The sequence below is a fragment of the Coturnix japonica genome, chromosome 9 (assembly GCF_054131305.1).
Source record: "Coturnix japonica strain WE chromosome 9, WE-NBRP24, whole genome shotgun sequence".
Taxonomy (NCBI): domain Eukaryota; kingdom Metazoa; phylum Chordata; class Aves; order Galliformes; family Phasianidae; genus Coturnix; species Coturnix japonica.
In genome coordinates, this window is record NC_140671.1 from 25,927,816 (window position 1) to 25,943,271 (window position 15,456).

Here is a 15,456-nt window from a genome sequence, read left to right on the forward strand (position 1 = left end):
GCGGGGCTCCATTCACTCTATGGGGCTCCATTCACTCTATGGGGCTCCATTCACTCTATGGGGCTCCATAGAGCGCTGTGAGCTGCCCGACCCGCTCCCTCCGCTCTACACGCCGTGGCTGCAGGCGGTTCCACAGCCGCCATGTTGTCCCGGCCTCCCCACCCACGTAGATGACGGGATGACGTCACACGCACAACTTCCGCTAGTCAGCGTGCGTAGCCCCGCCTCTTTTGCCCCACTTCCGCTTCCGGTTGAGGCCACCATCATGGCGGTGCTGGCGGCCAACCCCAACAACCCGGTGGTGTTCTTCGACGTCACCATCGGCGGGCAGGTGAGCGGCACGACGGATCCGCTTCTCCGGGCCCATCCCCGCCTCTTCGGCTTCTACGGGCCGCAGCCGCTCCCCTTCGGGCGGGTTTGGGATCCCCGGCGGTTACGGGAGGAGGAGCGGGGGGCGGAGGCCTGGCTGGGGGGCGGCGGGGTGTGTGGGAGCGGGGTGAGCCGGCCGTGTCTGTGTCTGTATCTGTATCTGTGTGTGTCTATGTCTGTGTCTGTATCTGTGTTTATGTCTGTATCTATATCCATGTGTGTCAATATGTGTGTCTATATCTGTGTCTGTGTCTATGTAGGAGGTTGGCCGCATGAAGATCGAGCTGTTCGCTGACGTGGTGCCCAAAACCGCAGAGAACTTCAGGTGAGGAGCAGCCTCTGTGAGCACGGTACCGTTATATCGTGATACAAACCTCCTGAGCTCGTTACATATCGCAGCTTTCTCAGTATCTCCTCAAAGCTCTGTTGTGAAATGGAAGCGTTGAGTGGTTCCCATTGATTCCTGTTTCATCCCCATTGCAATAACCCAAGTCCTGCACAGCATTCATTGTTGAATGCCGCCTTTGTGCTCTCAAAGTTCAGAAGTGGTTCATACTCGGCTTTTCTCTGCTGTTTCTTTTCCAGGCAGTTTTGTACCGGTGAATTCAGGTGTGTGGTTTATCTTCTCCTTCTATCTACCATCCTCAGACAATACCGGACTGGGAAAGGGCTCACTTGGAAGGTTTCCTTACCTATGTGAAAAGGGGGGATGCAGATGTCTGTGCTGCAAATTGCAGTGGGATCCTTTTGAGCTAATGAAATGGATACTGCAAACAGCTGTGGCCATTCAGGGTTTCCCTTGGCCTCTGGTAGTGAGAAATTAAGCTCCAGGATGGGCTGAAGGAGGTGGGTTGGTTTGGTAGGTGATGTATTAGGCCTAATGTACAGGGTGTCCCTTTGGGAGTGTGAGCTCCTGGGAGGGTTTTGTGTGGGGATTTACTGTGAGTCGTAATGATTTTCCTTTTTATTTCCTTGTAGGAAAGATGGCGTCCCCATAGGTTATAAAGGAAGCACATTCCACAGGTGGTACTTCTGCTTTTGTTGAGAGACTCAGTAGCAGTAGGTGGCTTTGGGACCTGCCTCAAGGGCTTCTGCTGTCTGCCCTTTGGGTGCTGTCAGATACTGTTAATGCTCACAGATTGTATATACTGCTCACTGGTCGTATATACTGCTCGCTGGTCGTAGGCTGTAGTGTTTGCAGACATTCACAAGACATTTTTCTCCTGGGAACTAAGTATCATTTTCCTCTTTTAGGGTAATAAAGGATTTCATGATCCAAGGAGGTGACTTTGTAAACGTATGTACTACCACGTTGCTTTTGTCTTTGTCCTGTGCTGTACAGCACGCAGCTCATCCTTCCCATGTTTTCTCTCTCTTAGCAGTACGATGGTATAACTGGGGGCTTTTCAAACTTGCAGAGGTTTTCTTTTCACCCTGTTGTCCTTCCTGTTTCTCCCATTCCCCCAGTAACAGGCAGAGAATCTCCACTGTATGTGTGAGAAGAGATGCTTAAGTACACAAACCAAGCAGCTATTCCAAGGGATAGTACAAATCAAGTCAGGCTTAGTTATTTCAAGTTCACGATGCAAAAGTAAACGCTGTGGCTGATTAATTGCCTCTCTTGTGCAGGGAGATGGCACTGGAGTAGCCAGTATATACAGGGGTCCTTTTGCAGATGAAAACTTCAAGCTGAAGCACTCTGCTCCTGGCCTGCTTTCTATGGTGAGTATAAAATGAAGGCTGATAGCTTTTGGTGTTTCCTCTCTGCCCTTTTCCTAACTTTATAAATTGTATTTGGCAGACAGTAGGAATCTGCAGTTGGCTGGGGGGTCTGAAAGGCCTGTGTTCTAAATAGCAGTCAGAAGGTTGCTCGTGAAGTGAGTCCTGATCCTCCAGAATCCTTTCTTCTTACCTGTCAGAGTTCAGGAACACATTTTATTTGCTCAGCTTCCATAAAGGCTTGAGGATTGCAGGTCTGGTACAGTGATGAGTGATGGGTCTTTTTCTTTCCTTATGCCTCTGTTGAACACTGACTTTAGCAAGGAGGAAACAAAGACTGCAGAGTTTCAGAGCCACAGCAGTGTTAGTGTGAAATCTTTTATAATGTTATTTCCCCAGTGTGATGTTGTAGCCAGTAAAGATTTTGTGTACTTGCACACGGTAGCAGGGCCTGACTTGATAATGCACCGTGACCAAGCACAGGTGCTGTCCTGCAAATGTCTGTCTTGTTTCCTTTGGTTTGTAAAGCAGTGAGCTCAATAAAATGTATCCAGGTTAGAGCTAAAGCAGCAGCTCTTTCTGCTGTGAGATGTCTCTGCCTTCAGCTTTGGGAAGTCCTAATTTGTATGCTTTGCATTTTGACATTTTCAACCTGCAGGCAAACAGTGGTCCAAGTACTAACGGGTGTCAGTTCTTCATTACGTGCTCCAAGTGTGACTGGTTGGATGGAAAACATGTTGTGTTCGGTGAGTACCTGCCGTGCAGGCCTGGCATACAGACTCTTATACAGTTTCTGTGGCACAGCTGCAAAAATAAGCAGCTGTGGACTTGCTTGTTCCTTCCCCATCCATTGTGCCAGCAGAGCTATTTGTGCAGCCAGGTATTGAGATGCGTCATTAGGAACATTTTTTTCTCAGCTTAACTTTAATCCAGATCAGATCCTGGATGGTTGTATCGTTGTTAGTATATAAATCCTCATGCCAGTGCAGGTGGGACAAGGGATGAAGGATGAAGGGATACCTTCATGAAGGGGCTGGCATCCAAATGGAGCTTTCAGCTGGGTTTGTAGGTATGAGATGTGCTTTCAGAGGATGACTGACTACTTGTACTGCCTCTAGAGCTGTAAGATTTCAAGGCCAGACCTTAAGCTCTTGCCCTTTTATCAGTTTAGAGAGCTGTGCCCAGGCCTCTTCATGAGGAACAGGAATTGTACGTGCTGGGGAAGGCAGCAGAGATTAAAACACAGCACTGAAGTGGGTGTGTTTTCTCCTTCTAGGTAAAATTGTTGATGGGCTGTTGGTAATGAGAAAAATCGAAGTAAGTGGAATTTGCTTGTTTTTCCTGTGAGATCCGTGTTGGAAAGTTGTGGGAGAGCAACAGTGGTTATTCTGTTCTCTACTCTTTAATGAATGCCAGGGAATACTGCTGACAATAATGTGTTATCAGTTGCCTTCATTGTAAGATAATAGGAAATCCGTTGTGACAAAGTCTATTGAGATTGACTTTGGGAATGCTGTGCCCCCGTGGATGCTGGTGAGGCTTTGAGCAGGGATTTTGTTCTCCTGGCTCGATTTGCAGCGCTTTGCATTTGTTCAGGAAGCTGAATTGAAAAGCTGTTCCATCAGACAGGAGTGTAAATCAGATCACTTCCATGCCATTGCCTGGGGTTATTCAGAGGATGCTAAATCATCACTTCTGCTGATCTGTGATTGGCATATCCAATTAGAATAGTTAAACCAATCTTCTGATGAGCTGCCAGGATAATATGTGCTGATAAACAGGAGTGCACTGTGACTGGGTGTCATGGCAGGATGGTGAGTGAGTTTAACAATAGTTACAGGCATCGTGGCACACTCCTGTTTTGGGCTGGGAAATGTACACAAGAGAGAATGCAGAAGGCAGAGCTGCCAACCATTAGGTACCACTGGGCCTGCTGTTGTCATGAGGTGTAATGCTGTATATCCATCTGTCCCCAGAACGTGCCCACAGGACCCAATAACAAACCCAAGCTGCCGGTTGTGATCTCTCAGTGCGGGGAGATGTAAATCAATGGAGCAGGAATGGGGTAAGTCTCGGTCTTCTGAGTACAGCTGAACAGTGGTCAGTTTCTGCGCTCCTTACTGTTTTCTTTGACTTGTTTCCACATTTCTATGAGCTCAGCTCATAGAACTGTCAGAAAATGCTGCTCTGATAGCACAGTTTTTACCAGCTCAACTCCCTGAGGCAGTTTCCCTTCAGGCTACATAAAGACCAAAGGCAGCACTAGAGGGAAAGGATTTTGTGGCTGCAGTCTGAGGGAAGCTGGAGTCAGCCCTGCTTTGGGCAGGGTTAGGCTGCCTTGAAGCCTCACCTTCAGAAAGTAGTGGATGAATTCAGCTACTCAGGCAGGAGGGAGTGGAGGGGTCATTAACCTGCAGCGAAGTGCCCTCTCCTGTTGCTACAGACAGCAGAGCATCCATGTGAGGTGCAGGCAGGGATCAGGGGCAGTGCTGCAGAGAGGACTCGAGCCTTCCTGCTCTCTGCAGCCATAGAGCAGCTACTGTGGGAGGGCTATGTTACAGAGCCTGACATTAATTCAGAAGTACATCACTGTCCTCAAAGGGAAACTTTTCCAGCATTACTCAGGCTTTATTTTGGTTGAACCAAATAGGTGCAAGGCTGAGCTCACACTAACACAGAGTAATCTGTTGGCGTTTTTCACTATATAAGCACCACAGGCATGTGAGCAAATCAGATTTCAATGTGTCAGGCTGCAGCTTATCAAAAATCTGCTGTATGAGCCGTTTGGTTGCTGACTTCTCAGATTTCAGCAGGCAGGCAACGACAAAAACACTCCACAGTTTATAACCATCCTTTATATGATTCCAGAAGATGTCTGCTGTTACCCACCAAGACATCCCTGCTGGCATGGGGAAGCCTTTCATATCTGCAGTGCTTCAAATACTGTTTGATGAAGTGACAGCATGGAATGCGATCACTCCTGGTGTTTGTAGGCTTTTGGAGATGGGGGCAGCTTTCTCAATAGGCTTCTTGCTGATAGAAAGAGCTGTGCTGGTGGGCTGGGTCCCCTTTAGGACTGTCCTTAGGCCCAGACCTGTTGGTCATTTTTCTTTAGAGCCTTTATGTGTGATCTCGGGTCAACATCCAGCTGAATATCTTCGGTTCTAGGCATCTGCATTCTTCCTAGCCACACCTTAGGGAACATCTTTCTTCACACTGCTGCCTTTCAGCTGCCTCTTGACAGGAACGGGGTCCCTCCCCCCCAATTTCAGACAGTTAAATGAGTTATTTGTAAAGATCCTTTCAAATCAGCTCAGAGAAACTGGCAGTTTTGGTTATAAACCCAAAGCCAGTCGCAGGTGTCTGGACTGGAGACAGGTTTGACACGAGCTGGTGCAGCAGGTAGCGCACACTTCAGCACCCCGTGCTGCTGTTGTGGGATGCTGAAGGTGGCTGCTGAGCATCTGGGACTGTTTGTTCTCCTCTGTTTCAGTGCTCCCTTATGGGTGGACAGGCCTTTCCCAGCTCCACGCAGCTCCAGCCAGTATCCCCACTGTCCCGGTCCTCCTCACAGATGTGCTCCTGAAATAACTAAATAATTGGAATATATCTTCTTTTTTTTTTTAAAGTATTGAAATGTAAATAAAGGATTTTGTTTAATATGTGCGTAGTGGATATCAGTAAACATGTTTGGGAGTGGATTCTTTAGGCAAAAAGGCCTGCTGCTTTCATTGTGCATTGCCCCGAGCTGATTCAGCAGAGAATGTTTCCCTTGTGTGGTGGTGAGAGACATTGCTTCAGGGCATTTGCTAAGGGGAAAGCAGAGATGAAAGGAACACACCTGAGCTGTGCTGCACCAGCGCTGCCTGTGGGGCTGCCCTGGCAGAGAAGTTCTGGGGGTTGTCCTGAATCTTTCTACATGTCACTTTATTGAAGCACAGGACAGGATCAAGGCATGATGGGCAGGGTTTTCTGGGCTCTGGGGTGAGCTCAGTTCTGCTGTTAGTCCTCTGGGCCAAAAGGCATCAGGTTCCTTTAAGCCACAGGTGTTAGAGGAATTAACATGGGTGTTAGAATGGTTTTAGTAGAAGGCATTTTGTCCAGCAAGCAGAGAATGAGCAAGCTGTAGAATTCAGGACTCAGAGTCATTACAGAGAACAGAGTTGAGGCTGAAGGTTTGTGGTAAACCCATCATTGTCAGACTGGGATTACAAGCTTGTCTGCTGGGCAGCTTGAAGTCATGCTTTGTGGGTGCTGGGCACCAAGGTGAGTTTCCCCTGCAGCACTCTCAGTCTGTGCTGTCACGTGCAGCTGTTTTGTCCCATCCCAACCTGCTCCTGGCTCAGCTCGATGCTCCATGAGCTTTGCCTGAGGTGCAGAGTGTGGGGCTGTCTGAGGGTGGTGTGGGCTGATGCTAATGTGTGATCCTTGTGGGCATGCTTTGGTGTCATCTTCTATCTAACAGCGGTTTAAAATCTATAGGACAGGCTGTGAGACTGCACAGCTGCTGAGAACACTTGCACTTGATTCTCTCCTGCTCAGCGTGTCTCACTTGTACATGCAGTACGCTGGGTGATGAAGGAAACATAGCATCCCCATAGCACCCCACGGCTCCCCATGGCATCACCATAGCACCCCACAGCATCCCATAGCTCCCTGTAGCATCCCATACCGTCCCATAGCATCCCCATAGCACCTCATAGCATCACCATAGCCATCCCATAGCTCCCCGTAGCATTCCCACAGCATCCCCACAGCATTGCCATAGCACCCCACAGCATCCCTGTAGCATCCCATAGCATCCCCATAGCACCCTATAGCACCTCATAGCATTCTATAGCACCCCATGGCACGCTATAGCACCCCATAGCATCCCACAGCATCCCATAGCATCACCATAGCACCCTCACAGCATCCCATAGCACCCCATAACACCCCATAGCATCCCCATAGCACCCCATAGTGTCCCATTCTGGCTTTGCACAGCCAAGGTTTCTCCTAGGAGCCAAAGGCTGAACATTCCCCCCACGGAGGATAAAGCTGGGCCCTGTTCCCATCTGTGGGTTATTGGTGAGCAGAAAAGGAGACGTTTGTGCTGATGGGACGCACCCAGATGCCACTTTGCCATATAAAGCACATATATCTGCTCCGTTTGACACCCGATGCATTGAGTATCACCCTCCCAGCTGTGATATTAAACCGGAGCCGGTTTAACCGCCCGTTCCCCATTGCAGTCACAGCACGGGGGTGTCTCTGGGAAGCGGCTCATTAAACCCGGCTTTGAGCAGCGCTCAGAGCTGCGGCCTGGCTGTGAAACGGCCCAATTACAGGCGTGTGCCTCGAGGACACACCGTGCTGTAATGACGGCGGCTCCTGCTCCACATCCGGGCCGTCCCCGCGGCCCGTTGGCTCGTGTTACCGTCGGTCCGTTACGGACACACCGGGCACAACGGCCGGACCCGCAGCGCCGCGACCTCGGCCCCCTCAGAGCCGGCGACCAATCAGAGCTGGGAGGCGGGGAGAAAGAGTAGGCGGGAGGAAAAAGAAGCCCAGCAACCGCCGGCTGCGCGGCCAATGGGAACGCGGGGATGAGGAAAGGCAGGCGGCGCGGCCAATGGGCTTTCAGGGAATGGCTAACGCCGGGAGGGGAAAGGCGCACGGGATTGGTTCGCAGAATGACGGGCGGGACGAGCGGCCAATAGCGTCGCGCGCGGGCGGGGCGCGCGGGGTGGCTAGCCGGTGCGGGCCGCCATTGTGGCCAGTTCGATCGGTATCGGGAGCGGAGAGCGGAGCTCAGCGAGCCCGGAGCAGGGAGCAGCCCCCCCACGGCCGGCCTCAGTCACCATCACACCGCGGGAGGCGGCGCAAACAGCCAGTCACCACCACCGTCCGCACCGAACAGCCGCCGCCATGAGCAGCGAGGCCGAGACCCAGCCGCCCGCCGCCCCCGTCCCCGCGGCGGCTCCCGCAGCCAACAACGCCGAGTCCAAACCCAACGGCGGCAGCGGGAACGGGAGCGGCGGGCTGGGATCGGCGGCACCTCCCGCCGGCGGGGACAAGAAGGTCATCGGTGAGGGACGGGGGCAGCGGGGGGCGGGGGGGCCGTTCCCCACACAGCCTCCATCTCCTCACATCCACCCCCTCCATCTCCATTCCATCCCCTCCATCCCCCCCCCCCTCACATCCCGTTGGCCGTTGATGCGCGCGCCCGCTCCCCTTTCCCGCCCCGTTCTCCCCCCGCGCGCGCGCCGCTCTCCGCCGGGCCCCGCGTGTCGGGGTGGGGGCGGGGCGTTGCGGCTCAAGATGTCCGCCACGCGGGGCCTTTGTGTGCGCCGCCCCGCCACGTGCCGCGCATGACGCCGCGCTCTGCTCGTCCTCCTTCACCCCCCCCCTCCCCTCTCTCTCTCTCTGCCAGCAACGAAGGTTTTGGGAACAGTGAAATGGTTCAACGTACGGAACGGTTACGGCTTCATCAACAGGTGAGCGGGGCGGCGGTGGGGGTGGGGGGGCGCGTGGTGGGTGGCGTGGCCTGCGGTGTAAGGCCTTAACTGCTTCCCGGCGCGGTGCTGCGGGCTGTCAGTACGTTGTTTAAAGCTCGGTGTGAAGTTGAGGCTGTGAGGAGTCAGAGGGATTGATGAGCTTCAGTGAGAGTCATGAGCTGGGAAGGAGCAGCTGTGGGCATCAGCGCAGGCTGCTGAGGGGATATCTGCAGTGAGGGACCTGGTGGCCAAGAGGGTGGCTATAAACCAGGAAGGTCAGCAGCACCCCACAGTGTTGTTAGCAAGGTGAGGGAGGTTCTCCTCTCTGCTCTGCCATGGGGAGGCCACATCCAGAGCACTGGGCCCGGTGCTGGGCTGCCCAGTTGAAGGCAGGCAGGGAACTGCTGGCAGAGCACAGTGGAGGGCTGGAATGAGATCAGGGCCTGGAGTGTCTCCTGTATGAGGAAAGGCTGAGAGGGGATCTTAGCACTGCTTCTAAGGAACTAAAGTGCAGGAGTCAAGTCTGTGGGGGCAGACTGTTGTTGGTGGTGTGCAGCACAGAGCAAGAGGCAGGGAGCAGAAGCTGGAACACAGGAAGTTCCATAATAGCACAAGGAAGAACTTTACTGTCAATAGTGGAGCAGTGGAGCAGTCAGCCCAGAGTCGTGCTTACTTATCTACAGATGTTAAAGACCAAAGGATAATCACCTGTGTGACCTGTGCTGGGGAACACACCTTAGCAGGAGGTTGGGCTTGATCTCTAGAGATCCCTTCTGACCCATACAGTTCTGTGATTATGTGATGTCTAGGCCTTGAGAAACGTGCTGTCAGGCTGTTTTCTCTGCCAGCAGCTGATCTAGAGAACGGTTCTTCCCTCAGTCACTTTGGAGTGCCTGCAGGTGGTGGTGGTTCTGCAGAGCCATGTTTTTCTATGTGGTGTTGTCATGGAACAGCCCTGGAGGATGTTCCTCTGCCAGGTACCTGGGATGCAGGAGGCCCCAGGGCAGCTCTGTTTCCTGCTGGAGTTCACTGCTGCTTCTCTCGTTTGTGACAGCACGTGGCTCTGAGGAGCAGGGAAGTGCTGTGAGCTCCATCAAGTTACCACAATGAAGAAAGATACATGGAATGGGAGCTGGTGACTTCAAATCTGCTGTCACAGGGGTTGACAGGAGGAGGCTGGGGAATCCTCCTCCAGGGAAGCAAGTGTTGGTACTGATGTTTTCAGGAAAATTTGGCCTAAATGTCATCTTTTCATCTGCCTGTTACTGTGGCCTGGTCTTCATCCTCTGAGCTCTGACTGGTGAGCAGCTCTAAAGCCTGGCCCGGTGGTGTTTGAGTGTCAGGTGTCAAACAGCTGTTAGAGGAGCCCAGCAGCATCCCCTGCTCCTGGAGGTGCGTTCACAGCTCCAGCTCACTAACAGCCTCTGGGAGGGTTTTTTCCTGTTCCACTCATAGCTGCTACATGAGTCAAGTGTGGAAGCAGGAGCAGCTAGTTAAGACATCTGAATGGCTTCCCCGCTCATATTATATTGGCATCTGTTTAATCCCTGAGGATGCTGTTCCTAATGAGAAACACAGCGTGAGCTCCTGTTATCAAGAGATGAGAACTGAGCTGGAGCACATTTCCCCTGCTCCCAAATAGCTCAGGCTCACCACAAGGGAAGCCGCAGGAGCTTTGTTTGGGTCTGCTCGCAGCTCACGTTGGCTTTGGTTGTAGCCTGTTGTTGTATATTAATATTAAGTACGTCTATTATTCCCTTCTGAAATATTAGCTTGGATTCTGTCAGCTGTCAATGAAACAACTGAATGTGCTGGCTGTTGAGCTGCTCTTGTTGCCATAATTGGGGCTGCACACTGATAACTGGCTTTGTATTGACAGCTTTGCTGTGTTTTCTTAATCACTGCTTGCTCTTCTGATTTTTAGTATTATTTTTTGTAAGAGATTAAAGATACTGAGAGCATCGATGAGCTGAGTGCCTCACAATGGGCAGCTCCTGTTGTGCTTCCTGTCTTATTTACAGATGGTTATTCCCACACCATCCGTGTGGCAGCTCATGTGCTGCCCCTCGATGGGCTTAGTGCAGAAATCCCATGGCAGACACTGGGTTTTAGAATTAACCAGGAGGGTTCTGAACAAATCACAGCTCCACCTTAATCTGCTTCAGTGTAACTGAGTCGTTTACTGAGCCAGAGCTCCAGCATGATCTTCAATGGGAAATGTGATGTAGAAAGGGCTCTAAATGAAACGAGGAGCAGCTGATGTGCTTGGAGGAATGGGGCTTGGGAGGAGTGCAGAGCATCCACACTTGAAGAGCGCTGCATTTGTTGGGAGCACAGTGAGCACTGTGACTGAATGCAGGCGCTGGGCTTCCCTCAAGGCCCTCAGCTGGAACATCTGAGATTTCGTGTTGTGTTTGTAAGAGTTTTAGGCTTTTTAAGAGCTTCTGGGTGCTGCCTGGTGGGGCTGGGGCTGAGCTGATCACCTTCTGTAGCCCTTTGGATGAACTGTTTTCCGTCAGCTCTGAGGTCAGTAGTACTTGCAGGCGTCAGTTCCATAAGGAAATGGGTGTGTGGTGCTGGTACTGTGTGACGGGGCAGCTGTAACTTGGATCGAGTTGTTCACAGTATTGTTATTGCCGTGTGTTAAAGGCACGGGGAGGAGTGACTGGCTTTAAATGAGTCCAGTTCTGAGCACTGCAGCACTAGCTGTGCCTATAACATGTATTCTAGGAAATAAAAGGCACTCAGCAGTTGATTCATTGGTCTGTGGAATGACTTGAAGTGACACTGCAGCGAGGCTCAGCTGGTGTGATGTGAGCCTGAGGGCCGGGCCGCAGGCAGCTTGTGAGCGGTGAGCACAGCTCCGGGGCTGTGCTGTGTAACTGTGGAGCAGGAAGCTCCCTGTGCCCTGCTTGTCTGTTAGCCACGCTGCTGCCCTCATAGAGCATTCATCACTGCAGGAAATGGAGCTGGGGATGCAGGCTGTGTGTGCTGCTTTTCATAGCCTGTGATGTCACATCTTCCACTGTGCTATCCCAACTGATGGGCTGTCAGGTGTTTTTCCTCTGAGCCTGTTGGTGGGATATGTGGGGAGGGAGGAAAACACTCAGCACCTCACACAGGTCCTCAACAAGGTGTTTCTTTGAGGCAGCCTCCCCTTAGAGCAGGCTGAGCAGTGCAGAGCTGACAGCTGCTTGTCCCGGTGCTCCCCTGCTTTCCCCTCACCCCTAAACAACTGAATTTGAAGCTGGGCCCTCACACAGCTTGTCTCACATCTGAATTTCTCTTTGGTGCTGTCTTGCAGGAATGACACCAAGGAAGATGTGTTTGTCCATCAGGTAAGATGGGCTGGGAACTGAAACGTGTTACCTCTTTGAAACGCGCTGTGCACGACCTCAGCCAAATGGGTTGGAGGGGACAAGGGTTTCCTGTCTCCCTAAAATCACTGCTTACGAGCTGAAACTTGTGGACATCTCTTATGATGGATTTTATTCCATTTAGGGAACAAATGGACCCACGTTATGTTACTGGCATTAAACTTGTTAAAAAGTTTGCTGAGTAGAACGTGGCTGAGAATGGTGCTTATAGAGCACGTGCTCAGCTGTCAGAAATGCAGTCTGCTGCCGAACAGCACAGGAAATAACCCCAAATAACTATTTTAATCAATGCATACACCTGATAGGAATGTACAGAGTGCTTAGAGAGAAACTTCTGATGCAGTTTGCATTGTTTGGGGGCTATTTTGTATCTCTGACTGGAATCGTATGGGCAGATGGTCCTGGAACAGCTGTAAGGCTGCACAGTGCTCTGGGTAGGTCAGAGCAGTAATAAAGCACACACTGGCTTTGAGTTCCCATTGTGGCTTAATGACTTGTCCAGGAGGATGTCTTAATAAATAGATTCAGTCCCCCCAAAACACCAACACAAACTTGAGATGCACTGAGTAGCGTTTTCCTGTTGTGAATGTAACTGTGCCATATTATGTTGTCAGACTGCCATAAAGAAGAATAACCCCAGGAAGTACCTCCGCAGCGTAGGAGATGGAGAGACCGTGGAGTTTGATGTGGTTGAAGGAGAGAAGGTAAATGCGTCTGGGCTGTTGGAGCATGCATTGAACTGCAGGTCTGCGGGCTTTGCTGTGGTGTTGTGGTTTGAGCAGTTGCCTGACGACATCCAGGGAGATGAATGGTTGCTCATTGCTTTACAAATGGGGATGCAAATCGGTGCTGGGTGCTGAATCACACCGGTTTGGTGCTCACTGCTTGCTTAATGCTCTCCCTGCTCCTCAGGGTGCGGAGGCAGCGAATGTGACAGGGCCTGGTGGCGTTCCAGTGCAAGGCAGCAAATACGCAGCAGACCGTAACCATTACAGACGATATCCGCGTCGCAGGGGTCCTCCACGCAACTACCAGCAAAACTACCAGAACAGTGAGAGTGGGGAGAAGAACGAAGGAGCAGAGAACATCCCGGAAGGCCAAGCCCAGCAGCGCCGTCCCTACCGCAGGCGGCGGTACCCACCTTACTACATGCGTAGGCCCTACGGGCGTCGACCACAATATTCCAACCCTCCCGTGCAGGGAGAGATAGTGGAGGTAACGCATGTGGTGTGGGTCCTGTGGAGCAGGGCGATAAAACGCAGCTCTGCGGATGCTCGAGATGTGCTCTGTAAGGCTTAGCAGTGAGATAAAATGCCTGAGCAGATGTTGGCACGGTGTTGGGTACAGCTGTTGAAAAGCAGTGTGTTAACTTCTGGTACAAGTAATTGGGCAAAGAGGAAGCTCTGTGTAGTGCACTGAGGCCGCTGTCTGCCTTGCAGCCCTCTGTGTGGTTTGACTGCCTGGCTAAGAACATTTCTTGTCTCGTTGTCTTCCAGGGTGCTGACAACCAAGGTGCAGGAGAACAAGGCAGACCAGTCAGGCAGAACATGTATCGAGGTTACAGACCACGATTCCGCAGGTATGCCGCAGATCAGCTCTTGCTTTAGCCTTGTGCTCTAGCAACACAGCCAGGACATCGCAGTGCTCAGATGCTGCATTGTTAAAGCCCAGCTTGACTTTCAGGGGTCCTCCTCGTCAAAGACAGCCCAGAGAGGATGGAAACGAAGAAGATAAAGAGAACCAAGGGGATGAGACTCAAGGTCAGCAGCCACCTCAACGTCGGTACCGTCGTAACTTCAACTACAGACGCAGACGCCCAGAGAACCCTAAACCACAAGATGGCAAAGAGACGAAGACAGCCGAACCACCAGCTGAGAACACGTCCGCTCCCGAGGCCGAGCAGGGCGGGGCTGAGTAAATACCGGCTTAACATCTCTACCATCATCCGGGTACGTGTTGGGTGCTCTGGGGGGTGTGACTGGACAGTGGGCTCTTTACTTTGTGATGCTTCCCTTTGAGTTCTGCTTGTGTTAATGCACGTTGGAACTGCGCTGCTTGCTGGCTCTGCAGAACAGAACTGAGTGCTGGTTAACTGGGTGGGCTCTGCTACCGGGCTTTAAATTTCCCCGGTGGAATAAATGCATAGAATATTGCTAATCTTTAAACCTCAATCAGTCTCTGCTATGATAGTTCACCCACAATAAGCATTTTGATGCTGGTGTGGTGACCTGAAAGCATTCTGCTAGGAGAAACAGGTGTGTGAGGATGCGAGGAGCTCTTCAGGCTTGCCAGCATTGTGGCTTTGGTTGCCCTGCCCTGAGGGCTGGGTGCTGGTTGGCTTTAGCACCTCTCCACATCCGTTTCTCATAAATAGATGTTGAATTTGCAGGAGCATTTTGGTAGGAGCTTCTCACCTGAAAAGGGATACACTTGGTGTTGGATGGGCTGCCCTGTAGGGCTGTGGTACTGCTTGTCTGCAGGGGTGCATGGGGTCCCTACTGAAAACGCTGTCACTGCGGAGCTATTTGCTTATGCTGTCTTATGTAGGCACTGGTTCTTTGCTTTCAAAGGCAGGTATTGGTGCTAAGAGGGTCTGGTGAAGGGTGTTAATGGGTGCCCTTTCTCCTGGATCCCTCTGCTCTGGCTTCTGATGGAGGCTTCCAGTTTCTATCACTGCAATATAGGCTGATGGGGAGCTGTGTGTGATAAGATGTGTATGCAAAAACAGAGCATGAATTTAAACTGTAGGTGAGCCTCAACATGCTGAACACATCCACATGACGCCACGTCTGAGATCCTTTATTCCTTTCTTTCAGTTTAGTCATCAAAGAAAAGACTTAAAGAAATGAAGAAGAAAAGAAAATGAAATTCCAGCAATAAGAAATGAACAAAAAGAATTGGAACTGAAGACCTGAAGTGCTTGCTTTTTGCTGTTGACCAGATTACAAGAACTATCTGCATTATCTATGCAGCATGGGGTTTTTATTATTTTTACCTAAAGAAGTCTCCTTTTGGAAACAAGAAACGCGTTTTTTAAAAGTCTGTTTTTTCTCAATACACCTTTAAAGGTTTTTAAATTGTTTCATATATCTGGTCAAGTTGAGATTTTTAAGAACCTCATTTTTAATTTGTAAGAAAAGTACGCCTGATTTTTTCAAGTCAAACTGCAAGCATCTGTTAATAAAGGTCTTAAAGTTAATCACTGCCTGCTCTGGTTCATTCAAACCCACCTCTGTGGAAGCCGAGCAGTTCATTCATTGCTCAGCAGTTGTGGATTTGAATGTTGGTACTGCTGGGTTTGTGCCCTCAGCTCTATGCGGGTTAAAGGCTCTTAGTCCAGCTCGTGGAAGTGATGCTTCCATAGGCAAAACAGGAGGAGCAGCGCAATGAATGCACCGCCGGGTCTGCCCATGGACGGCTCTAAGCGCCCTGTGGCTTCCCCTCCTTCCCACTAATGAGCGCTCTGCTTTTATCATGTTAATGCTCGCTCTTCTAATTGCTTTCCGGTGAGC

The 15,456-nt window shown here is 51.1% G+C and overlaps 2 protein-coding genes across 10 annotated transcripts; both read left to right on the plus strand.

Moving 5' to 3' along the window:
• Nucleotides 1-232: 232 nt before the first annotated feature.
• On the plus strand, nt 233-5,750 carry PPIH (peptidylprolyl isomerase H). 8 transcript variants are annotated; one of them, XM_085508895.1, is made up of 10 exons: nt 233-331; nt 630-694; nt 955-978; nt 1,348-1,392; nt 1,624-1,666; nt 1,999-2,091; nt 2,747-2,834; nt 3,365-3,405; nt 4,065-4,153; nt 4,957-5,750. In XM_085508895.1, exons 1-9 carry the CDS (start codon nt 266-268, stop codon nt 4,131-4,133), a joined length of 534 nt encoding a protein of 177 aa, XP_085365021.1. In that variant the 5' UTR covers nt 233-265; the 3' UTR covers nt 4,134-4,153; nt 4,957-5,750. The 8 variants fall into 8 exon arrangements, 5 of the variants coding, with proteins under 5 accessions (XP_085365021.1, XP_085365022.1, XP_015738122.1 ...); XM_085508896.1 differs by having other exon boundaries at nt 4,960-5,750; XM_015882636.2 differs by having other exon boundaries at nt 5,582-5,750.
• A 2,098-nt stretch (nt 5,751-7,848) lies between these two features.
• On the plus strand, nt 7,849-15,143 carry YBX1 (Y-box binding protein 1). 2 transcript variants are annotated; one of them, XM_015882393.2, is made up of 8 exons: nt 7,849-8,158; nt 8,504-8,567; nt 11,872-11,905; nt 12,559-12,648; nt 12,857-13,159; nt 13,441-13,523; nt 13,616-13,893; nt 14,761-15,143. In XM_015882393.2, the coding sequence occupies exons 1-7, from the start codon at nt 7,999-8,001 to the stop codon at nt 13,860-13,862; spliced, it is 981 nt and encodes a 326-aa protein (XP_015737879.1). In that variant the 5' UTR covers nt 7,849-7,998; the 3' UTR covers nt 13,863-13,893; nt 14,761-15,143. The 2 variants fall into 2 exon arrangements, with proteins under 2 accessions (XP_015737879.1, XP_015737880.1); XM_015882394.2 differs by having other exon boundaries at nt 13,628-13,893.
• The last annotated feature ends 313 nt before the right edge of the window (nt 15,144-15,456 follow it).